This window comes from Ranitomeya imitator, chromosome 4 (assembly GCF_032444005.1).
Source record: "Ranitomeya imitator isolate aRanImi1 chromosome 4, aRanImi1.pri, whole genome shotgun sequence".
Taxonomy (NCBI): domain Eukaryota; kingdom Metazoa; phylum Chordata; class Amphibia; order Anura; family Dendrobatidae; genus Ranitomeya; species Ranitomeya imitator.
Window position 1 is genome coordinate 632,314,348 of NC_091285.1, and position 25,530 is coordinate 632,339,877.

Sequence of the window (25,530 nt, forward strand, 5' to 3'; positions counted from 1 at the left end):
AAAACATAAACGGAATAATTACCTATATGTTTACCATTACGCATTAATTCTGGAGGGTTCCTTCACTGTGAATGATGTTTTTTTTCTATTTTCTCAGTGTTACGCATTCATCCAAGAACACCAGACAGAACTATCAGATCTTCTCCAGAAACCTTGGGACCACAAGATCACCTGCCAGGTTTGTAAGACTTAAATAATACTGCAAATTACATTGCTTAAAAGAAATCTGTCACCGTTTTTTGCTATTTAATCTGAGAGCAGTATAATGTAAAGTCTCAGACCCCGATTCCAGTGATGTGTCACTTAATGGGCTGCTTGCTGTAGTTTTGATAAAATTGCTGTTTTATCAGCAGGTGATTATCACAAGAGCACTAGTAAAGCCTGCTGCCACATAGTCTTCTTTATTCATTGAGTCTAAATAACCACGCCCTCACCACTGATTGGCAGCTTTCTGCCTATGCACAGTGTACACAGAAAGCAGCCAATCAGCGGTGTGGGTGGGGTTATACACAGCTTCTCATTCAGAGAACTGGTAGATCTGCATCAGATAAAACAGGGATTTTATCAAAACATCAGCAAGCAGCCCGGTAAGTGACACATCACTGGAATTAGGGTCTATACCACTACATCATGCTGTTCTAAGATGGGGTAGCAAAAACCTGGTGGCAGATTCCCTTTAAGCCATACTAACCAAAAGGGGCTGAAGTTACAGACTGACTGTGAATGGAGTGGGTTAAATTGTATTGTTGTAGTATTTATTATACAATCCTTATCTCGTGCTTTTAGACACTGGGCGTCTGTCCAGCTCCTTCTACGACCATTACAGTGGACGCTCCCTGCGTAGCTGGGCCTTCATACTGGTGCCAAAGCCTAGACAATGCAAGAGAATGTAAGGTACGTGGTGACCGAGGCTGAGGAAAGACCAAGATTGTTTAAAGCAACATCATCATCTTCATCGTCCCAGACAGAACCCATCTTCATGGGAACCATAAGGGCTTATTCACATGGGAAAAAATTTGCTGCAGGTTTCTGTCTGGAATGTCCAGATGTCAGTTCCACTCTGGTTTACAGGACTATTGTTGTGCACTTAGGCTACGTTCACATTAGCGTTTTGCGGGGCTGCGTCGGGCGCAGCCGCGGCGACGCATGCGTCATGCGCCCCTATATTTAACATGGGGGCGCATGGACATGCGTTGTCGTGCGTTTTGTGACGCATGCGTCTTTTTTGGCGCAAGCGCCATGGCGCACAGGACGCAGCAAGTTGCATTTTTTTTTGCGTCCTTCAAAATTCATGCCAAAAAAGGACGCATGCGTCACAAAATGATGCGTTTTGCATGCGTTCTTGTTTGCGTTGTGCGTTGCGTCGCCGACGCAGCACCGCACAACGCAAATGTGAACGTAGCCTTTACCGAGGACCCATCAAATCCCTGGACATACCCCAACAGTGGTCCTGTAGGTAGGCCCTAAGGTTAGCAACTAGTGATGAGCGAGCATGCTTGAGTATTTTTGACGTGCTCGAAATACATGTTCTAGTCCCCGCGGTTGCATATCTCGTGGCTGTCCTAAAGCCGCAACACAAGCAGCGATTGTCTAACAAACAGCTGTCGACACGGGCACGCTCATCACTACTAGCGACCAGTTTTCAGCCAAATTCAGAATTCTATGTACACAGACGAGCTGAGGGTCTCCCCATTCCAAACTCAACGTCCTGAGGCCTTTAGGAGGCCAAGTTTAGGGCTGGAGACCCACAGCCAGTCCATATACCACGGTCCTTACACAAACTGTGGTCTCACGAACTTCTAAATTTGGACAAAGGCCATGATTACAAAGGTTTCTGGTCTGTGTGAACAATGGACCATACATGGACCAACATTGGCCTAACCGTTAGTGCAGGTGGGCTGAGCTCACAAAGGAGGTCCACGTGAAGAAACCACCACACGAGCCAGTCTGGTCCGATTTATGGATCGGACTAATGCAGAAAGCTCCTGTACCCGCCACTATGCAGACAAGCACATGGAGCTAGTCTCGTCAGACTGGTGTGAGAAATTCAAGGCCCGTGACGACTTAGCCTTAGTCCAGGAGGAGCCCATGGGTCATAAAGGGCCGATTTGGATGGGTGAACAGGCACCAAGATAGACCTGCCTGCACAGAAACGCTAATTGTCTTGATATTGTAATAAGTCTCGCTTTTATTTTCCAGGCCATCGGGCACTGTCTGGCACATGTTTGGCACTGAAGTCCATCCTGCTTTCATATCATTTGTACCCAATCCTTTGTGAAAACGGCTCTACCCATGATAACTCAATAAACGGCTATCTCTTCAATAAAATCACTCTCCTCTCCTACGTCTTCATCCAGTCATGGGTTTGGGACATTATTATTATTTTTTAAATTTTTTTTTTTTTGGTAAAATGTATTTTTGTATTAGGTTTACAGGAAAATTGTTGGACCATGTAACTTCCACAGCCTTGATGTATCGCAGTCCTGTCCGGCTGGAGGAGTTACCAGTGAATCATCCCAACCTTACCTCTCTTCTCCTGCACCATCATCTGACTTCTGGCCAAATGATCGGTCACCGGACGGCCATCTCTACCATGCACAGGAGGCCTAGCCGGGCACTCTTGTGTTCTCAGAGACTCCTCAGCAAATAAGAGATCAGTCACTGAAATTCTAATGTCTGGATCTTTCCCTCCCCCGACATCCCCCGTCCTGGTAAAGGCAAGAGGTCCCCATACATATTAGTCAGCCGATTCTGCTTATTCTAATATGTAAGGGGTCTTAAAGGGATCTGATCACCTCAGAAAACACTATTTACCTGCAGATATGGCTGCCCGGCCACCTTACTGAAAATGCAGCCACAGGGAGAAAATAGAAAAGTAAGAATTTTGTTTTTAAAATGTGCTGGAGACGAATGGAAGTGGCGCAGGATGGGGGACATTATACCAGAAAGGGGCCCAGTACGACGGACATTATACCAGAAAGGGGCCCAGTACGACGGACATTATACCAGAAAGGGGCCCAGTATGACGGACATTATACCAGAAAGGGGCCCAGTATGACGGACATTATACCAGAAAGGGGCCCAGTATGACGGACATTATACCAGAAAGGGGCCCAGTATGACAGACATTATACCAGAAAGGGGCCCAGTATGACGGACATTATACCAGAAAGGGGCCCAGTATGACGGACATTATACCAGAAAGGGGCCCAGTATGACGGACATTATACCAGAAAGGGGCCCAGTATGACGGACATTATACCAGAAAGGGGACCAGTATGACGGACATTATACCAGAAAGGGGACCAGTATGACGGACATTATACCAGAAAGGGGCCCAGTATGACAGACATTATACCAGATAGGGGCCCAGTATCGCGGACATTATACCAGAAAGGGGACCAGTATGACGGACATTATACCAGAAAGGTGACCAGTATGACGGACATTATACCAGAAAGGGGACCAGTATGACGGACATTATACCAGAAAGGGGTCCAGTATGACGGACATTATACCAGAAAGGGGACCAGTATGACGGACATTATACCAGAAAGGGGACCAGTATGACGGACATTATACCAGAAAGGGGACCAGTATGACGGACATTATACCAGAAAGGGGACCAGTATGACGGACATTATACCAGAAAGGGGACCAGTATGATGGACATTATACCAGAAAGGGGACCAGTATGACGGACATTATACCAGAAAGGGGTCCAGTATGACAGACATTATACCAGATAGGGGCCCAGTATCGCGGACATTATACCAGAAAGGGGCCCAGTATGACAGACATTATACCAGAAAGGGGCCCAGTATCACGGACATTATACCAGAAAGGGGCCCAATATCACGGACATTATTAGAGGAAGGGGCACAGGATAGGGGCATTATACCAGAAAGGGACCCAGAATAGGGGCATTATACCAGAAAGGGGTCCAGAATAGGGGCATTATACCAGAAAGGGCCCCAGAATAGGGGCATTATACCAGAAAGGGGCCCAGGATGGGGTCATTATACCAGGAAGGAGCCCAGAATGGAGGACATTATCACAGGAAGGGGCCCAGGATGAGGAACATTATTACAGGACAGGGCCCATGATGGGGGCTATTATACCAGGAAGGGGCCCAGGATGGGGGCCATTATACCAGGAAGGGGCCCAGGATAGGGGCATTATAACAGGAAGGGGCCCAGGATGAGGGACATTATTATAGGAAGGGGCCCAGGATCGAGGCATTATAACAGGAAGGGGCACTATAAACAAAAATGGGCCCAAGATGGGGGGGACATTCTTACAGGAAGGAGCCAGAACAACAGATATTATAACATGGGGGGCGAACACATGTCTTTATAGGATCTAGAACAGTGTTCCAACTCCAGTCCTCAAGGCCCGCCAACAGATCATGTTTTCAGGACTTCCTTTGCATTGCACAAGTGATTCAATTATCACCTGGGCAAGACTAAGGAAATCCTGAAAACATGACCTGTTGGCGGGCCTTGAGGACTGGAGTTGGGGACCCCTGATCTAGAATACTACCAGGGCCCATACATCTGACCAACATGCATGTTGTCACCCAGGTCCAAACTTTATAGAGAGGCCCATCGGATTCTAGTTATGCCACCGATGTAGCCTCTCCGTGCACACCCCCATGACTGAAAGCAGGTGGCTCCCAGGAGGAAATAAGTTCACTTTCTCTCAGCAGCCGACCTCTCTGTAAGGTGGCCGATCAGCATTGTAACTATTTATCTGCAGGTGACAGGTTCCCTTTCAGTCAGTCGCCTTCCTCGCTCTCAGAATACAGTCTTGCAGACACTGCAGCTGCACACTTCTGTGTGTCATGGTCTCTGAACCATCTTCATATATGAGACTGTCAAGTTCGGGTATCACAGCAGCCAGAGGTTTAAACACAGACTCCGATTTCTGCAGTACTACAAAAGATGAATAAAAATCCTGCATATTTCGGGCCTCTTTCCTAACATTTCCTGACTATAGAGCCGATATAACAATGTAGCTACCAGTTTTCTCAATTTTACAGGATACAATCTATTCTTGTAATATTAGTGCTGTGTGTAGTGCACTTGGTAGGGGCGCGGGAACCCACCTGATCTAATAGTATGGGTGTTACCAATATGCTATACGCCGGCATGGTGCACGACATGGCAGCACACTGCAGAAGCCTCATCTATGTGTGAGTACAACACCAAGCATCCCCCACCATGGATGATAGGTGTGTGCATTTGCATCCTCACTAGTAAAGATGGAACATGCTCTGATAAGGTGTTATCCTTATGAGTGCTAATCGAGTGTCTTCGGCGTGCTCGAAAAATATGTTCGAGTCCCCGCGGCCGCATGTCTCGCTGCTGTTGTGAACAGTCACAACATATGTAGTGATTCCTAACTAACAGGTAATCCCTGCATGTGTTGCGGCTGTCGAACAGCAGTGAGACATGCAGCCAAGGGAACTCGAACGTACTTTTCGAGCACGGTGAAGACACTGTTAGCATCCGAGCATGCTCAGATAACACTTTATCCAACCACATTCGCTCATCACTAACCCTGACCTGTCCCATGCAGCTCTACGGTCTCTGCGTGAGAATCAGGATCCCATTTCTTGTTATTCACATACCTAAAATACAACAGAAAGAACAGCTATAAGGAGGACAATTCATATTGTGCCTGTAGATCATCCATTATGTGACTTTCCATTTTGGGGATATGTGGCCAACTAACTAGTAACTAACTAGTGCTGCTGTACCGTTTTCTAGATCATCCATAGTAGATTTAGTGTCCCTGTCAGGTTTTAGAGCTTCAGCACATCGGACATAACCCAACTGTGCAGCAGTATTCTCTTAAGCAGGTCAGGCTAGAGTTAATAGGGAGCGTGTGCTTGGTTTGAACAGTCATTTTGTGCCGATAGTCTCCCGTTAACAGTTCAATGCTAGAAACAAGTGCGAGTGTCAGTCTCCCTGTATTACCGGACGATGTACGACTATTATGGCTGCACATAGTATCAACGAACCCTCAGGATGACCGTGTGACTCCCGAACCGGAGGGAAAGAAGCAAAAAAACGTCTGGAAGAAAACAGGTTTAATGTTCAAAACAACAAAAAATATAATGTGAACATGTCACCTCCTAGACACAAATATATACAGTCACACGGTGCACGGGATCACGTCAACTCCTCTATGGTGGGACAATAAGGGCAGCGCACCCCCTTCGAATTCAGGCGTTTCCCCCCTGTAATTACTCATTTTCGATTCTTTAATGATATTTCAGCCACATGACGGGAAACTAAGATGCGTCCTGAAAACGTTCCAGTCTTTGCTCAACAGCAAGGTAAGCAGGTGCAGAGACATCCCGGGGGTCTTAGGTAGGTCCGCCATTGTCACCTGCATTGGGAACACACATTGAATATTCTGGGATTCCAGGTAGAGGAGGAGGGCAGGATCCAGCATGGAAAACTGGTTCACTTCTTTCTTTAAAACCACGGCAGCAGAGGAGGCGCGGGTGAGTAGGGGACGGGGGTACGGCTGCCAGGATACCGCTGCGCCTCTCTCCTCCTCTCCTTACACCTCCATAGTTGTACGGTAGATGTGCGCGTTTCATGCTCCGTCCTGGTTCTGTTCACCGTCTTCTCGTCGCTTCCAGATCTGTAGATGAGAAATGACTGCTCATAACCAAGGAGCCGTCTGTGGCGGCAGAATAGTCTACGATGGCCATCTGATGAAGCGAGGACAGGGATTTACGACCTTCGGCGCTGCAGCTGCTGGAAAACTACAACTTACACCGTGCCCTGGCAGCCTATGGCCATCACGGGAAGCTGGGAGTTGTAGTTAGACAACAGGAGAGTGCTGAAGACTACTGATCTCTGATACGGATTTGTACATAGGTTTTGGTGCATTTCAATGATTTAAAGGGGCTGTCCAGCCTTTGGGTACAACTCAGACTGACTTCAGATTCTCACAGAGCATGCACTATGTGCTATGGGGATTCTCCGATGCAGGTAGTGGGCGTTCAATCAAGCATGCGACTGATTGGCATACTTATGGTAACATTCCAACTAGACTTGCCCAATACACTTGCTTTAAGGGAGGCTGTGCACGTCTAGTCGGCACATGACCGCATGTATGCAAATCACTTCCTTGCAGTCACGAACCAACCTGCTTTCAAGGCCAGCACTGGAGAATCCTTACAGTGTGCAGTATGCGCGATGTGAGGATTCAGAAGACTGAACTCGCAGAGTGACTGCAGACTTGTACCCCAAGGCCGGACCAACCCCTTTACAGCATGCGAGGGCGCACTTCTAACTGGACACGAAGGATGGTTGGTGATCTACGCAATGAGCTCTGACTTGTTTTTACCAGCACTTTACAATTGCAACCACTTTCTAACATGCGACTATCCCTTTAATGCCTTTACATTTAGGATTTCCATCAGAGGACGCAATCTGTAAATGAGACGGCTGCAATACAAGGTGAAAGGCATTTTCCACTTTGCAAAGAACTATTGCTCAATCCTTGGTCTATATCCTGGAGTGGCCTGAAGTGCCGATTCCTCGAGTCTCTCCAGATAGCGGGGGCACATTCCGGAGAGATCACTCGAGACCTCTCCACTTCTGAAGTACGAGGTCTCCTCCGTGTGACCGTGCACGTACCTGGATGTAGGCCTCCGACAGGGTGATCATCTGCGGCAGGATGTCGGTGACTTGCAAGTCCTGCAGCTCGTACCATTTCCCGGTGCCCTAAATACAGAGGACGGAATCAGTTACCCAGACACTGAATAACCGCCCGATTCCCTTTAATTAAAGCTGCCGCCACAAAGGTGGATAAAGGGCCGAGGGCAATCGCACAAGAAAACCGTTCATCGGGCAGCTAAAAATACAAAATAACCTTTATGATAAACGGCATAAAACTACAAAAAATAAAAAAAAAAGTTTCAAAATGACAAAATGGATTTGGTCTTCCCCAAAAAGTGTAATCAAATAGTTGCAGCCCAAAATGATACCATTAAAATCATCTGATCGGCACACAAAAAAGTAATTTCTCACATAGGTCAGTGGACAGAAAAAGAACAGTTATGGTCTCAGTATATGGCAACACAAGCAAATTTGTTTTTAAATATTTTAAAACCACTGATATATAATTGTGCTGACCCCAATCATCGCGTTGTGAAGTCATTTTCACTGCACAAAAAAAAAAAAAAAAAAAAAAGCTATAGTAGAATTTTTTTTTTTTTCACCATTTCACCAATTTTTTTCTTAAAGGGAATCGGTCAGCTGTTTTTTTTTTGCTATGCAATTTGAGAGCAGCATGATTTTGGAGCAGAGACCCTGATTCCAGAAATGTATCACTCATTAGGCTGTGTATAACTGTTTCAATACAATCAGGTGTTTTATCAGCAGGACATTATCACTACAGGACTAGATGTCTCGTGCCTCCTGGTCCAACCACACCTCCACAACTGATTGCACACTAATCTGCCAATCAGTGATGTGGACGGGGTTATACAGGGCTCGGCATTCTGAACTCTGCTAGATCTGCAGCAGAGAAAACAGTGATTCTATCGCAACTGCTGCACCCAGTAAACTAAGCAGTATATCTCTGGAATCAGAGTCTCTGCCCCTACATCGTGCTGCTCTCAGATTACATAACAAAATCCTGCTGACCGATCACATTGAATGTTTTTCTATGGAAGTTTAATTTGCAATATTCTACAATTGTGGTGACCTCCATGACAACCTTGGTTGCACAGGACGAGGTGCTAATAAGGTGTGTTCTTAACAAATGGTGACAACATGCCACTGAAAATGACAGTATACGCACATGGTGGAGAACGTGGATCCGGTATGAGCCTTCGTTGGGTTTCCCATCATGCACTATGTTGGCTATAAGATCATATGTGGTGTTCTTGTGCTGAGTCTGACATTCGTCTGCCAGATACTCCCGTAGATCCACGTTCCTAGGAAAACAAATAAAGGGGGAAAAATCCGACATTGGGAATCGCCAAAACCCAGAAATATCTTTTTCACATTGAAATTCCTAATAAATCTGGAGTGATTAAATGGCGATATTCCTCATGGTAAAATATATGCACAAAAGCTCCAATGTCACCGTGCAATGAATGAGCAATCACCCATCATTAGTGAGCCGCCATTATTAATACACGGCCCCGCTCAGTCATCCAGCGCCATAATACCGCACTGTGGTCACCGTACGGTGCGAGATACTCACGTGATGGGGAAATTCACTATAGTTGGGTTTTTCTCCACAAAAAAGTTGTTCTTGGTAAAACGCTTTATACAGAATATCAGGTATGGAGGCAGCTTGGTCAGCTGGAAACGCTTCAGGAAGTTCTCCTTGTAGGTCTTGTACTCCTGTAAAGACATGCTGGAGTAATATGTGACCTGCCAGGCTTAATAAAAAATTTGTCTGTCACGGATATTCATTGGTCGCGGCCTCTGTCTGTCACAAAAATCCAACTCGCTGATTGGTCGTGGCTGTTTTGCCGCAACCAATCAGCGAAGGGCACAGTCCGGCGCCAAAATGGCCGCTCCTTCCTTCCCGCAGTCAGTGCCCAGCGCCCGCTCCATAATCCCCTCCAGTCAGCGCTCATGGACCGCGTTATGCTGCGGTGTAACGCACTCCATTAACGCTGCTATTAACCCTGTGTGACCACATTTTTACTATTGATGACGCCTATGCAGTATCAATAGTAAAAAGATCTAATGTTAAAAATAATAAAAAAATAAAAAATCATTATATACGCAACTTCCGCCGCCTTTCCCGCTCCTCGTGACAGCTCCATGCAAGCGGCAGGTTCCGGTGGCAAGGATGGTATGGGAGAAGGACCTGCCATGACGTCACGGTCATGTGACCGCGACGTCATCACAGGTCCTGCGCTCATACCAACCCTGGGACCGGAAGTTGCCGTGTGCACCGCACACAGGCGCCAGGACTACAAAGGGCCCCTCGGAAGGTGAGTATATATTTATTTTAAGTCTGTATACTACATGGCTCTGTGCTGTATACTCCGTCACTGTGCAATATACTACGTGGCTGGGCAATATACTACGTGGACATGCATATTCTAGAATACCCGATGTGTTAGAATCGGGCCACCATCTAGCGTGTGTGTGTATATATATATACACTAGCTATTGAACCCGTTCTACGGCCGGGTGGCGAGCATTTATATTGGTATATGGTCTCCATCCTGGTATGTGCTGCTCCATCCTGCGTCCCCATCCTGTCATGTGCTGCTCCATCCTGCGTCCCCATCCTGTCATGCGCTGCTCCCATCCTGCGTCCCCATCCTGTCATGCGCTGCTCCCATCCTGCGTCCCCATCCTGTCATGCGCTGCTCCCATCCTGCGTCCCCATCCTGTCATGCGCTGCTCCCATCCTGCGTCCCCATCCTGTCATGTGCTGCTCCATCCTGCGTCCCCATCCTGTCATGCGCTGCTCCCATCCTGCGATGTGCTGCTCCATCCTGCGCCTCCATTCTGTCATGTGCTGCTCCCATCCTGCGTCCCCATCCTGTCATGCGCTGCTCCATCCTGCGTCCCCATCCTGTCATGCGCTGCTCCCATCCTGCGTCCCCATCCTGTCATGTGCTGCTCCATCCTGCGCCTCCATCCTGTCATGTGCTGCTCCATCCTGCGCCTCCATTCTGTCATGTGCTGCTCCCATCCTGCGTCCCCATCCTGTCATGCGCTGCTCCCATCCTGCGTCCCCATCCTGTCATGCGCTGCTCCATCCTGCGTCCCCATCCTGTGATGCGCTGCTCCCATCCTGCGTCCCCATCCTGTGATGCGCTGCTCCCATCCTGCGTCCCCATCCTGTCATGCGCTGCTCCCATCCTGCGTCCCCATCCTGTGATGCGCTGCTCCCATCCTGTGATGCGCTGCTCCCATCCTGCGTCCCCATCCTGTCATGCGCTGCACCCATCCTTATGTGCTGCTCCATCCCGAGTCCCCATCCTGTCATGTGCTGCTCCCATCCTGCGTCCCCATCGTTATGTGCTGCTCCATCCTGCGTCCCCATCCCGTCATGTGCTGCTCCATCCTGCGTCCCCATCCTATCATGTGCTGCTCCATCCTGCGTCCCCATCCTGTTATGTGCTGCTCCCATCCTGCGTCCCCATCCTTATGTGCTGCTCCATCCTGCGTCCCCATCCTTTCATGTGCTGCTCCATCCTGCGTCCCCATCCTGTTATGTGCTGCTCCCATCCTGCGTCCCCATCCTTATGTGCTGCTCCATCCTGCGTCCCCATCCTTATGTGCTGCTCCATCCTGCGTCCCCATACTGCCTCTGACCCGCTCGGCGCCGAGTGCTGGGGGGCCTGAGCAGGCGGGGACACCGGCGCGCTGTGGGGGTCAGGTGCTGGTATCGCCGCCAGCTCAGGCCCCCCAGCACTTACTATATTCACCTGTCCTGCGTTCCAGCGCTGGGCGCCGCCATCTTCCCGGTCTCCTGTCTGTGACTGTTCAGTCAGAGGGCGGCGCCTGCGCGCATTAAGCGCGTCATCGCGCCCTCTGAACTGAAGGTCACAGGCCGAAGACCGGGAAGATGGCGGCGCTCAGCGGTGGAACGCAGGACAGGTGAATATGGCCGATACTCACCCTCCCTGGCGGTCCCTGCTTCTCTGTTGGAGATCGCGGTGTGCGTTCAGTGTGAACGCACACCGCGATCTCCTGGGAGCGTCACTCTGTGAGGCCCAGACTGCGCCGGCGCTTGCGCAGTCTATAAAGGCTTCGGACAGAGTGACGCTCCCAGCGTTATATTATAGATATTATAGATATTTCTAAAGTTGTTGATAATGGCACTGGCCCTTTAAGAAAGGCATAAATTGGGCTCTCTGCTCACTTTTCCGGCTGAGCTGGAGGATATCACTCTCTAGCGGAAGTGTGCAGTATGGAAATACAGGGAAGATGTGTCTTACTTCACACCTATATTTATTATACAGGGGCAATGTAAGATGGATTCCTGTGTATTATGGAGCTGAAGAAAGAGAAGACCAGAAACAGAATTTTGTCATAGCCCTCTGTGTGCCTATGTAGTGAGATACTCAGATTAACCCAGATTCCTTATTTTGCAGATTAACCCTTTATAAGCAGCCATGTCCTCCTCTTTAGAAGCAGCTCTACCTCTTTACAAAGGGACATATTACTATATGGGTGATCAACAACAATACTTTGCATCAGGCTCCTGAATGGAGAATATTTTTTTCTGGTTTGCTGCACATCGTCATGGAGTAGTGAAATAATAATTCACCTTATCTATTTTCTCAAAAAAACAAAAAAAAACAATCACAAATTGCTTCACCCCATTATATTCTATGGACCAAAAAAAAAACAAAACAGCAAAACTGCCTAATTGCTGCCAGATCTGAGCACAGGACCCCATTTACCATTCTGGCGCTGTGTACAATCACCTCCCCCCCCTCACAGTTGGTATCTCCCAGGGAAGAGAATCTCACTAGATTTTGCACTCCGTTAAAATGAAAGTAAACCCTACATCCCTGTACGCGCTCCGGACTCACAGCCGCAGACGCACGCGCTCCGGACTCACAGCCGCAGACGCACGCGCTCCGGACTCACAGCCGCAGACGCACGCGCTCCGGACTCACAGCCGCAGACGCACGTGCTCCGGACTCACAGCCGCAGACGCACGCGCTCCGGACTCACAGCCGCAGACGCACGCGCTCCGGACTCACAGCCGCAGACGCACGTGCTCCGGACTCACAGCCGCAGACGCACGCGCTCCGGACTCACAGCCGCAGACGCACGCGCTCCGGACTCACCCTGCTTAGTGATCTGAAAATTCTTCTTGCTGCAGAGAACGACGGCCTGCAGCATCTCATGTGGAGACACGTGCGCCTTAAAGTTTCTGGGGTTCCACAATTTACGCATCAGCTCTCCGAACCTCTGCACCAAGAGGAACATTATGTCCCCTGGAGGGCGCTGAATTCCACGGTAGTTCTCTTCCTCCAAAAAGTAGTTCTCTGCTCACTTTTCCGGCTGAGCTGGAGGATATCACTCTCTAGCGGAAGTGTGCAGTATGGAAATACAGGGAAGATGTGTCTTACTTCACACCTATATTTATTATACAGGGGCAATGTAAGATGGATTCCTGTGTATTATGGAGCTGAAGAAAGAGAAGACCAGAAACAGAATTTTGTCATAGCCCTCTGTGTGCCTATGTAGTGAGATACTCAGATTAACCCAGATTCCTTATTTTGCAGATTAACCCTTTATAAGCAGCCATGTCCTCCTCTTTAGAAGCAGCTCTACCTCTTTACAAAGGGACATATTACTATATGGGTGATCAACAACAATACTTTGCATCAGGCTCCTGAATGGAGAATATTTTTTTCTGGTTTGCTGCACATCGTCATGGAGTAGTGAAATAATAATTCACCTTATCTATTTTCTCAAAAAAACAATCACAAATTGCTTCACCCCATTATATTCTATGGACCAAAAAAAAAAAACAGCAAAACTGCCTAATTGCTGCCAGATCTGAGCACAGGACCCCATTTACCATTCTGGCGCTGTGTACAATCACCTCCCCCGCCTCACAGTTGGTATCTCCCAGGGAAGAGAATCTCACTAGATTTTGCACTCCGTTAAAATGAAAGTAAACCCTACATCCCTGTAATACTGAGGGAAATTCTCTTTTTTACTAATGACATATAATGGAGAAAAGTCTTAGAATCTCTTCTACTCTTACGTTTTAAAGTTTTTCTCACAACCTATATGGCCCCCTTTAAGTGACCAGCCTTGTGAAAGCCGGGTGTGGGTGTAATGATGACCTCTGTTCTCCAGCTGATGATTGGCTGCCTACAGACAGTAGAGTAAGGCGCCGTTTGTTGCCTTATACCTTTTCTGTGATGCCATTAAACTTGGCGAGGATACTGAAGAGCGGCACTTGGGGGATGATGAGCTGCTCCTTCTCGTCCTTGTAGAGAGGGGCAGTGGGAAGGTCCAGAGTCAGGTACATAAAGGGCGACTCCAACGTTTTCTCCTGGTACTCCTCGTTTCCCAGTAGCGCCTCCTTTTCCTCGGCTGGCTGTGGGCAGAAGACACCAGTTATGGAGCAGATGATGGTCACACATTCCTACAGTAAACAGCTGATTTTCCCAGACAGCTCCCCTGCAGGGTAAATGCAGTACTGCAAGGAAGCCATTGATCGATGTGGCCGTCAATCTCACACATGAATCACTCATATGTGCCAGTAGGAGAGCGGCTGCTGGTCATTCTGGCACACAGGGAGAGGGTCTGCAGCAGGGGACCCCCACACTGACATCCTCGTTCCCTGCAGCTCCATTAACCATCTCTATAACTCATGCAGCTAATGGAATAAGGGGGCATTCTGGTGATCGTAGGGGTACACGGATCTAATAGTTATCACCACTGGATAAATGGTCACTAGATTGGGGCTCGAAAACCCCTTTCATTTATCACACAGTGGTGTAATTATGCAAGATGGAAAAAGTCCTATGTCCAAATGGGCAAAAAAAAAAAAATCAATTTTTTGTTTATTGAGTGTTTTGGAAAAAGGAAAGTCCAGACCCACAGAAGAAATTGTTCTCCTGTAGAACATTTTTATATTTTCTTAAAGGGACACTAATCTCCAACGTTCTATCCGGGTGTCCTGATGATCTCGGCTTTATACCTCTGTGTGACGGCAGCAGGTCTTCTGTCCATCACCTGTCTCAATAAATTAGCATATCAAGAAAAGGTTCTCTAAACGACCTATTACCCTAATCTTCTGAATCAACTAATTAACTCTAAACACATGCAAAAGATACCTGAGGCTTTTATAAACTCCCTGCCTGGTTCATTACTCAAAACCCCCATCATGGGTAAGACTAGCGACCTGACAGATGTCAAGAAGGCCATCATTGACACCCTCAAGCAAGAGGGTAAGACCCAGAAAGAAATTTCTCAACAAATAGGCTGTTCCCAGAGTGCTGTATCAAGGCACCTCAATGGTAAGTCTGTTGGAAGGAAACAATGTGGCAGAAAACGCTGTACAACGAGAAGAGGAGACCGGACCCTGAGGAAGATTGTGGAGAAGGACCGATTCCAGACCTTGGGGAACGTGAGGAAGCAGTGGACTGAGTCTGGTGTGGAAACATCCAGAGCCACCGTGCACAGGCGTGTGCAGGAAATGGGCTACAGGTGCCGCATTCCCCAGGTAAAGCCACTTTTGAACCATAAACAGCGGCAGAGGCGCCTGACCTGGGGTACAGAGAAGCAGCACTGGACTGTTGCTAAGTGGTCCCAAGTACTTTTTTCTGATGAAAGCAAATTTTGCATGTCATTCGGAAATCAAGGTGCCAGAGTCTGGAGGAAGACTGGGGAGAAGGAAATGCCAAAATGCCTGAAGTCCAGTGTCAAGTACCCACAGTCAGTGATGGTGTGGGGTGCCATGTCAGCTGCTGGTGTTGGTCCACTGTGTTTCATCAAGGGCAGGGTCAATGCAGCTAGCTATCAGGAGATTTTGGAGCACTTCATGCTTCCATCGGCTGAAATGCTTTATGGAGATGAAGATTTCATTTTTCAGCACGACCTGGCACCTGCTCACAGTGCCAAAACCACTGGTAAATGGTTTACTGACCATGGTATTACTGTGCTCAATTGGCCTGCCAACTCTCCTGACCTGAACCCCATAGAGAATCTGTGGGATATTGTGAAGAGAAAGTTGAGAGACGCAAGACCCAACACTCTGGATGAGCTTAAGGCCGCTATTGAAGCATCCTGGGCCTCCATAACATCTCAGCAGTGTCACAGGCTGATTGCCTCCATGCCACGCCGCATTGAAGCAGTCATTTCTGCCAAAGGATTCCCGACCAAGTATTGAGTGCATAACTGAACATTATTATTTGATGGTTTTTTTGTTTGTTATTAAAAAACACTTTTATTTGATTGGATGGGTGAAATATGCTAATTTATTGAGACAGGTTTTTTGGGTTATCAGGAGTTGTATGCCAAAATCATCAGTATTAAAACAATAAAAGACCTGACAAATTTCAGTTGGTGGATAATGAATCTATAATATATGAAATTGTAATCATTACATTATGGTAAATAATGAAATTTAACACCATATGCTAATTTTTTGAGAAGGACCTGTATGTATGTATGTATGTATGTATGTATGTATGTATGTATGTATGTATGTATGTATGTATGTATGTATGTATGTATGTATGTATGTATGTATGTATGTATGTATGTATGTATGTATGTATATATATATATATATATATATATATATTTTTTTTTTTTTTCAATTCTTACCAGATCAGGATGTGGCAGTTTCTTGGTGAAAATCCGCATCGATCCCTGGAATACGTCTGTCACAATGGCTGCAGAAATGAGAAATATATGCAGAATTGTGCAAGCTTACTGAGTGAACGAAAGGTAAAATTAAACCATCATTGCGTTCTAAGTCGTGGTAAGATGCTAGGAAAACATGGCTGCTTTCTTCCAAAGTCCACAGTTTTGTCTTGGGACTAATTTAAAGGTGTAGTCCCATCTTCATACATGGGTATTGTCAGATAAGACTTGTAAATAGAAGCTTTTCGTTGTCAAGTTATTAACACTTTTGTTTACAGTTAGTTGCCTTGGAGACCGACCACCATTGCCAGAAAGCAGAACATGCACAGTGCTTACAAATTCTTTTCCATTGAGCTTGTAAGTACTGAAGTTGGACAGGATCTTTGGAGTGCGCAGTTACTTCCTAATCCCAGCCACCTACAGAGCAGTGCTTACATACTGGACAGCAGCGATGGTCGGTTTCCTAGGCAACGAGCAAAAAAAAACAAAAAAAAAAAAAAACAGAAAACAATTAATATCTTCAGAATGGTTACAAATTTTGACATACAGTAAATTGCAAAAGTGCACGTTTTTACAAGCACTATCCATCTACAAAGATGAGATTAACCCTTTAAAAAAGTTTATGTCGTGTTGTGGCATCTGTCCTCAGCGCATGACTAGCATACTTACTCATCATAGGAGGACAAACCAGTTCGTATCTGAGATAAAGCAGAAAACATCCTTCTCGGCTCAATATGTGCGCACAAAATGTCTGCGTCTCACTGGGCAGGGGATGGATGCCAGCATGAAGTCTCCCGACAAGAGTCCTAATCACCGGGGTAATATGCCTGTAAGGGGAAGTGATGGTGGACGAGAGCATGATCCGAGACCCCCACAGCAGGGGGTGCAATGTGAGGAGGAATAAGTCACAGAGTCTGACGATCCCTGCCAGCAGCCGTCATCAGATATTAGCTGTAGGAAGCGTCCACCATCACGCGGGTCATAAAATTCTACTTTGGAAAATGAGGATCATATTGAACGATGCACATTTCTGCCATATTTTAAGAAAACATTGTTTGTTTTTTTACAAGATTCACTTAAAGAGACAGTACACCAAAAAAATCAGTATGTGGTTTTGTTCTCTCTAAAGTTGAGATCAGGTGTCGGGCAAAGTTGTCAGAAAATATCAGATACTTGTACAGTACCAGGAGCACATATCACGACCGATATGGATCACCAGATGGTACCTTTAGGCCAGGAATGGACAATAAGAGCCATTCTTATTTAATTTTTTTTCACTAGTCAGATAAGAAGACCCTTCATATTTAATTAAAGGGAACCTGTCATGTCGCAGAAGAGCATTTTCCTGCAGATATAGGGTTACTCTGTATGTGAGTGGCTTTAAAATCCCTCGGCTACCAGGAGAAAATGATATAATATCCTCACTGCAGCCGCCTTCTATACAGTAAGAGCACTATAATCTCTCCCCGGTATACGGACAGCTGGCACTGCACACAGTCAGACGGGCTACAAAGTAGAATGTCAAATCGATGTGCTGGGGAGTTATAACAGTGCACTCATTGTATAGAGAGCAGCGACTGCAACAGCTCGCCGCACCGCCCCGATAACTGGAAACCAGTGGCTGCAGGGTGGATATGACAAAATTTCTCCCTGCAGCCGCTGCTCCTGTTAAGCGGGCACAGGGAGAGCATGCCCCATAACCGGCAGATCATGGCTGTGTGTTACAGTCAGGACCGGCCTCTAACAATCATGGGTGGAGTGGATCCCGTGACTGTCAACCTGTTAAATGCTGCTGTCAAACTGTGAATGCGGCACATCGGGGTGCGTCATTCCACATGTCCAACGGGACGCGATTGCAGGTTGCCAATTGGTTGATATGACAGCCGCTATATAATTGATATAACCGCTGTGCTTGTCATCACGGAGCTCCTTTGACACCCAGCCAGTGGCCGATCAGACGATTACAGATTTAAGTCCCTAAGGGGGTTAACATTACGAAAATGATAAAAAAAAACTGGACATGTTTGGTATGACTGTAATCGTACTGATTCATATTGCCAGGACATTTTTTTAATACAAACTGTACACTGTAAAAAAAATTCCCCCCCAAAAATGTCAGAATTGTGGGGGTTTTTTTCACAAGTTCTCCCCACCTGGAACATTTTTTCCAATTTTCCAGTACACTGTGATAAAATTATTGGTGTCATTCAAAAGTACAACTCATCCTGCAAAAAAAAACAAACAAAAAAAACAAACACAAGCCCTCATATGTCTATATGGATAGAAAAATAAAAGATTTGGCTCTGGGAAGAAGGGGAGAAATTGGACCCTTCATGAAGGGGTTAATAACTAAGCCACAAAAAAATTGTCCACCTAGATCCTGAGATGTGTTCAGCCAAATTACACTGCCTTCCCAACTGTATGAGGAGCATTTACTTACTTCTCTTTTTTTTGGTGCCGCCGAGAGCAGAGTTCAAAGCATTTAAGAACCAAGAAAGAAAGTCGACGCCATCACCTAGAAAACACACAAACAATAAGTAAAGGGATCTGTAAGGCTCTGATTACAAATGCTATACACTAAAGGCTACGCGGCCCGGGACCAGTCAGACCCATCGTGTTATGTTCTATGCAGAGGACAGGAGCGTGTTAGGGTGCTGGGCAGTGTTCACACAGTGCAAGGATAATGAACACCTACAGCTGGTGCCCTCAAAAGTGTTGTGGCCCACGTACCCAAGCACCCAGAGGCCCACGTAGCCCAGGCACCCAGCAGCCCACGTAGCGATTAAACGTCAAAAACAATCTAAGCATTTTCCCTGCCATAAAAGCAACTGAATGAACAACTCTGAGAAGACTTCATAATTACTGGTAACATAGAAACCAATTTCTTGCAACAACTGAAGGTTCAAGGTCACGCAGAGAATAGAAAAATGTGCTACATGGTCAAACTAAAATGTATCTGGACAAACAAGAAGCTGCCGACGCAAGCGCCCCGGACTCACAGCCGCCGACGCAAGCGCCCCGGACTCACAGCCGCCGACGCAAGCGCCCCGGACTCACAGCCGCCGACGCAAGCGCCCCGGACTCACAGCCGCCGACGCAAGCGCCCCGGACTCACAGCCGCCGACGCAAGCGCCCCGGACTCACAGCTGCCGACGCAAGCGCCCCGGACTCACAGCCGCCGACACAAGCGCCCCGGACTCACAGCCGCCGACGCAAGCTCCCCGGACTCACAGCCGCCGACGCAAGCGCTCCGGACTCACAGCCGCCGACGCAAGAACCCCGGACTCACAGCTTCCGACGCACACGCCCTCCGGACTCACCCTGCTTAGTGATCTGAAAATTCTTCTTGCTGCAGAGAACGACGGCCTGCAGCATCTCATGTGGGGACACGTGCGCCTTAAAGTTTCTGGGGTTCCACAATTTACGCATCAGCTCTCCGAACCTCTGCACCAAGAGGAACATTATGTCCCCTGGAGGGCGCTGAATTCCACGGTAGTTCTCTTCCTCCAAAAAGTAGTTCCTCAGCGGGGGAACATTGGATAATGCCTAGAATAGATACACAAAACATATAATGAAAACAAAGCATCAGGAAACGTGGAAGCTGATAATATACCAACTGTGACACCCGGTTCTCCCTTATCGCATGTCACTCACTGATCCTGACACCAGGCATTGGTTCTCCTGCTCTTTCATAACTACGACTCCCAGCATGCCCTAACAAGTTCATCAGTCATGATTTCACAGACTCACCTGCAGTACGGCATTGGCGTAGTCATTAGCTTTGATGTTGTTGAGGCCCACGATGCCCGGCAGGTAGGTGGTGCCATCGTACGCCCGGGACAACTTGGCTTGTTTGTCCAGATGATTGATTTGAGCTTTGGTGAATGTTGGCTTCAATACGTACTGAGGAAGAAAGGAAAAAGCAATGTACAGATCATGGAGGAGTGGGATTTTGGCTATAAAGGTCACTTCTGCTCATCTAGAAGTCGCGGTAAAATGGTAGCATGAGGATAGGTAATAAATGTACGATCACTGGGGGTCTAATCTTTGTGACCACCAATGAGCACGAGAACAAGGGTCCCCAATTCCAGTGTAAATGGAGAAGCAAAGCACTTGCATATTTAAATACACAGAGGGACGAAATTAAAAGCTTGGACCAAGTTGCGGACCAATCTTGATATTTATTAAGAAAAGGTCTACAATTGAGGAAGGTTTTCTTTATGAAATATAACAATGAACCTTTTCATATGGAAACAAACTTAAAGGCTTGTCCCACGAATAAAGTACATTTTAATTAATAGATCTTAGCATATTGGAATAATAGAATGTTATGTAAAAGCAGCAAAAAGCATTTGGCCCATGGCCTAATTTACCGTAAATCTGTAATAACAAAGGATAAAAAAAACTTTAATAATGCAAATAAAGCAAGATGATAAAAAAACACAGTATCATATCCCCACAGTGAGTTCCTCTACACATAAGGTATGATGACCCTATTGTACCTACCCCCCCCCCCCCCCCCCGGGAAAGTATGGACACCCCATCACAATATGATTCCCCAACTGTAATCTCCACACAGCAAAACAGACCCCAAAAAGTCCTCCATACAGTATAATGGCCACAAACAGTCTTCCATACAGTATAATGGACCGTGCATAGTCCTCCATACAGTATAGTGGCCCCACATGGTCCTCCATACAGTATAGTGACCCCACATAGTCCCATAGTCCTCATTACAGTATACTGGGCCCTGCATTGCCTTCCATACAGTATAGTGGCCCCACATAGTCCTCCATACAGTATAATGGGCCCTGCATTGCCTTCCATACAGTATAGTGGCCCCACATAGTCCTCCATACAGTATAATGGGCCCTGCATTACCTTCCATACAGTATAGTGGCCCCACATAGTCCTCCATACAGTATAATGGGTCCTGCATTGCCTTCCATACAGTATAGTGGCCCCACATAGTCCTCCATACAGTATAATAGGCCCTGCATTGCCTTCCATACAGTATAGTGGCCCCACATAGTCCCATAGTCCTCAATACAGTATAATGGGCCCTGCACTGTCTTCCATACAGTATAGTGGCCCCACATAGTCCCATAGTCCTCAATATAGTATAATGGGCCCTGCACTGCCTTCCATACAGTATAGTGGCCCCTGCAAAGTCTTCCATACAGTATAATGGCCCCAAATAGTCCTCCATACAATATAATGGGCCTTGCATAGTCCTCCATACAGTATAGTGGCCCCACATAGTCCTCCATACAGTATAATGGACCCTGCACTGCCTTTCATTGCACTATAATGGTCCAGAAGTGCTTTATAAATAAAAACCCAGTGGCCTCACATAGAAAAAAAATGCTCACGTTTCCCCGATGCTCCGGTCTCTACAGTGCATCTTCTGATCCTCTGCATTGCTCAGCACAGTGGGTGCGTTGTAATGACGTCATCACACCCACTGCACTGAGACGCCAGAAGCAGAGAGAGAATGATGGCGGAGGGACCTTCAGCTGACACTCCATCATTCATCATTGCTTTCAACTGTATCGGAACACAGAATGCAGCTACAGTTGAGATTGCGATGCCAGCCAGGGGCCTGCCCAGTGTCGTGTGCCAAATATCTTCACATTGTGGGCCCAATATGGCCCATGGGCCAGAGCTTGAAATGTGTAGTCTAAGGTAAAGGTGGAGCGCGTGCCTGACCTCCGCTTCCATAGATTAATGGAGAGGTGGTCACATACGCAGACTATGGCTCCCAGGGAGATGGGACCCTCGTTCTTGTGACCCAGTTATCATACATTTGCCATCTGTCCTGCTGATACTTGATATTGTCTGTGGTTTATCCATTTTCCTCAATTTGTAAGGCTCCTAAAACTAAGGCACCCCCTGGTGGTAGGTGTGGTGGAGATGGGGAGGTCAGACGCTGTAAATTTACAGCACCTGGTCCTGGCGCACCAGTGCCTGAAATCAAGAAGGAGCAGATCAGGTCTCCGGCAGTCAGAACTGCTGGGTCCTATTAGATCAACTCTATCAGCGATGTGGAGTACAGCAGGGGGCTGTATTCCCCGGTAACTGGGGCAACTTTGGATGTTTTCATATTCCCCTGTAATTGGGGCTCAACTGTAATGGATGTTTGGTCATTAGTAGTGATGAGCGAATATACTTGTTACTCGAGATCTCTCGAGCATGCTCGGGGGTCCTCCGAGTATTTTTTAGTGCTCGGAGATTTAGTTTTTCTTGCCGCAGCAGAATGATTTACAGCTATTAGGCAGCTTGATTACATGTGGGGATTCCCTAGCAACCAGGCAACCCCCACATGTACTTAAGCTGGCTAACAGATGTAAATCAATCAACTGCAGCAAGAAAAACTAAAACTCCGAGCACTAAAAAATACTCGGAGGACCCCCGAGCGTGCTAGAGAAATCTCGAGTAACGAGTATATTCGCTCATCACTATTGGTTACCATTATGCCTGTAATGGGGGCTTTGGTTGCCACTATTGTGAGGGGGCAGGAGCTGAATGTGGCTCACGACCCTCTCTCAAGGCTGGATGTGGCTCTCAAGGTCAGAACCGTTGGGGACCTCTGCTCTAAACCGTTCAGGGCTCCATAGGAAGGAAGGAGCTCAATGGAAAAGGCTGATTGTGCTAGGGACCCAATAACCCAGGCTGGACACTATCTCCATGTTGGTGTGGACTATAAAAGTTGTAAGACACCCACATTAAAGGGGTCTATCCAACAGACAAACTCCCCTTATATCCCCCCCAACACTGCAGCCACGTACCGTGATGTCTTCCAGGGAGGAGTCGATGATTTTGTAGTTATCGGGCAGACAATAAAACATTAAGGTGTGCAGATTTAGGAAAACGTGGTGACTAAACTGAACGCTGTGGATGTATGCATGAGACTTCAGCCCCCGACCTGCGGATGGAGGAGAGAACATTCAGGGGGTCACACTCTGCCCCCCCAGTCGGATCCTAATCAGCCGGAGCCGGTCACTTACCCTGGAAGTACTTCCCGCACACCAGGCAGGCGTAGGCATTAATGTGGGACAGGGATATAGAGCACAACTTCTCAAAGTCAAAATCCAAGACGCTCCTGTAAGAAGAGCCAGAGAGTAAGGTGAGAACGGAAACTTCTACATTACCAGTCCAGCCTTCTCACTGTAAGGCACCAGTCACACATCTACAAGAGTTACTACATGAGAAAAATAAAACTAATTTTTTCTCGGGTGTCATCTTAGTCAAATAAGTTTTCTTTTTCCACTGAAAAGCTGTGATGGATTCCAAGACCCCCTGAAGGTCACACGTTATCATTCTAATTGATAAACAGATTGACAAGACATCAGAAACCTTCTGATTTGTATCTGTGTCTCCAGGATCCTCATAGACTTTAAGGGCCAATTCTGACAAACAAGGTCAATCAGAATAGGACCTGCTCCGAGCCTCCCGGATCTGGGATTTCAACTGATGTTAGAACAAATCTAATCTACGCAAAGAAAAATGAATTGACAAACAAAATAAATAAATAATGAAAAAGAAAAAATCATCGGACTGCACTCAGACGTTGCATACGGATGTGAGAGTGCAGCCTAACACTGACCTATTGATGGTGTCCAGATATGGGCAATGCCTGCTGCGCCGATCCTTCTGCTCATAGCGAACGTACTTGGCTTTAACTGAAAGATATAACATAGGGATTTATTGTTCATGTACAGGAAGTGTTATAGAAATCAATAACAATGATCTCTGAGGAGTCTGTACTGAAATACACAGGTGCTTCTCACTAAATTACAGTATCAAAAGTGGCATGGAGGCGATCAGCCTGTGGCATTGCTGAGGGGTTATGGAAGCCCAGGTTGCTTTGATAGCTGAGCACCACTGATTGGTGTGGGGATTAATCACATTTTTTTCCTAGAGTAGGAATTGTCCCTTCAGGACAAGCTGTTTCCATCTTTACCATCTTGCTGCTGGGTCCCCTTCTATTATAAAAAATGGCGGATCTGCTCTAAAACACGTGTCCTGCTCTGGGGTATTTGGTATGACTGAGTATTACATAGTCACTTATTGATCTGAATGGATGACATTTAAGGAAGCCGCCCTCCTCCTGCCATCAGTTTTTATCCCCTTAATATATTGCTATCATAATATTATATAGCCCTGCGTTCTTACAATTGCTCATTTTCCCTTCTACCCAGTTTATTCTTCTCTTTTCCATGACATCACATGATTAATAACTGATTAGCTGAATTCTTCTTAACTCCATGTAGAAACAGGAGGTCAATTTTACCTGCATGAGTCATAAGTCACTCCAAAAGTCCCTGGAATGGGGAGGTGAAGAGGGGAAATGATAGATGCAGGGACAAGAGACTTCCTGTTTCTACATAGAGCAGAGAAAAGAGACGAATTATCTAGGTAGAAAGGCAAAATGAGCAATTGTAAGTGCACAGTGCTATATAATGTGAGGACTGCAATATATTAGGAGGATACAGCCTTTGATGGGAGGAGGAGGAGGGTGAGGGCTTCTTTAAGAATTCCATTCTCGCCACAGCTTCTTATAGTGAGCAGATATGATATGTAGACTCTTAGTGACCTCACTTAGAAGGGTTATGGGGGCCCTCATTACTCAGCTCTACAGTCTGCAGTAAGGTTCCCACCTGTAACACAGGCTGCCCCCACAGTAAAGAGTGGCAGTGTAAGCAGCCACGTTGTTTATCACATGAGGAGTCGTGATGACCAGAACAACCAATCACAGGTCGGCTTGTATATGTGCACAACAGCACAGAAAATGAAAGCCGATTGCTTATTGGTTGATGTAATTTAGATCGGGTAGATGCCAGCGAACAGCACGTAACTACAGCCCGTATCATAATCCCAGTGTACACACCTACAGCCGCCGCCTCCTCTTCCTTCACGTTCTCCTCCGCTTCACGTTTAAGCCGTTTCCCCACGTTCATTTTTCTCACACCGCCACAGTTGCGTACCGAGCCTCGAATCTAAGAAACACCTCGCCCCCTTAGAAAAGAGATCATTGATTGGTCGATGCAGAACTAGAGCGAGGCTTGACACGCAGACAAGTTCTAGGCTCTCATTGGTTCCCTCTGTGTAACTTTTGACCCGGACACCAATCATCTTTGAGCTCTGTTGGGTCTGCCGTCCAATCAGCAGGAAGGAG

At 46.9% G+C, this 25,530-nt stretch overlaps 2 protein-coding genes across 5 annotated transcripts in view; one reads left to right on the forward strand and one right to left on the reverse strand.

Annotated features, from left to right (window-relative positions):
* The window catches only part of SFTPB (surfactant protein B), a 41,240-nt gene extending 36,278 nt beyond the window's left edge, over nt 1–4,962 (forward strand). For 3 of the 4 annotated variants that reach the window (XM_069762172.1, XM_069762171.1, XM_069762173.1), the window contains exons 9-11: nt 98–178; nt 787–894; nt 2,200–2,331. In XM_069762172.1, coding sequence (XP_069618273.1) covers nt 98–178; nt 787–894; nt 2,200–2,235 — 225 coding nt within the window. In that variant the 3' untranslated portion in view covers nt 2,236–2,331. Of the gene's footprint in view, nt 1–97; nt 179–786; nt 895–2,199 lie in introns of all 4 variants that reach the window. The other variant, XM_069762170.1, reaches the window with a different exon arrangement.
* A 1,115-nt stretch (nt 4,963–6,077) lies between these two features.
* On the reverse strand, nt 6,078–25,519 carry USP39 (ubiquitin specific peptidase 39). Its single transcript, XM_069766767.1, has 13 exons — nt 25,243–25,519; nt 23,959–24,034; nt 23,360–23,454; nt 23,141–23,277; nt 20,103–20,255; nt 19,673–19,898; nt 18,793–18,867; nt 16,314–16,381; nt 13,888–14,076; nt 9,238–9,380; nt 8,830–8,965; nt 7,662–7,748; nt 6,078–6,657 (listed from the first exon to the last, which is right to left on the reverse strand). The coding sequence occupies exons 1-13, from the start codon at nt 25,310–25,312 to the stop codon at nt 6,610–6,612; spliced, it is 1,503 nt and encodes a 500-aa protein (XP_069622868.1). The 5' UTR covers nt 25,313–25,519; the 3' UTR covers nt 6,078–6,609.
* Nucleotides 25,520–25,530: the final 11 nt, after the last annotated feature.

Coding starts and splice junctions, on each gene's coding strand:
- USP39 (XM_069766767.1), bottom strand. CDS start 25,312: ATGAACGTGGGGAAACGGCTTAAACGTGAAGCGGAGGAGAACGTGAAG. Junction 23,455..23,958: donor TATCTGGACACCATCAATAG/GTCAGTGTTAGG, acceptor CTCTTCTTACAG/GAGCGTCTTGGATTTTGACT. Junction 8,966..9,237: donor ATAGTGAATTTCCCCATCAC/GTGAGTATCTCG, acceptor TTGTTTTCCTAG/GAACGTGGATCTACGGGAGT.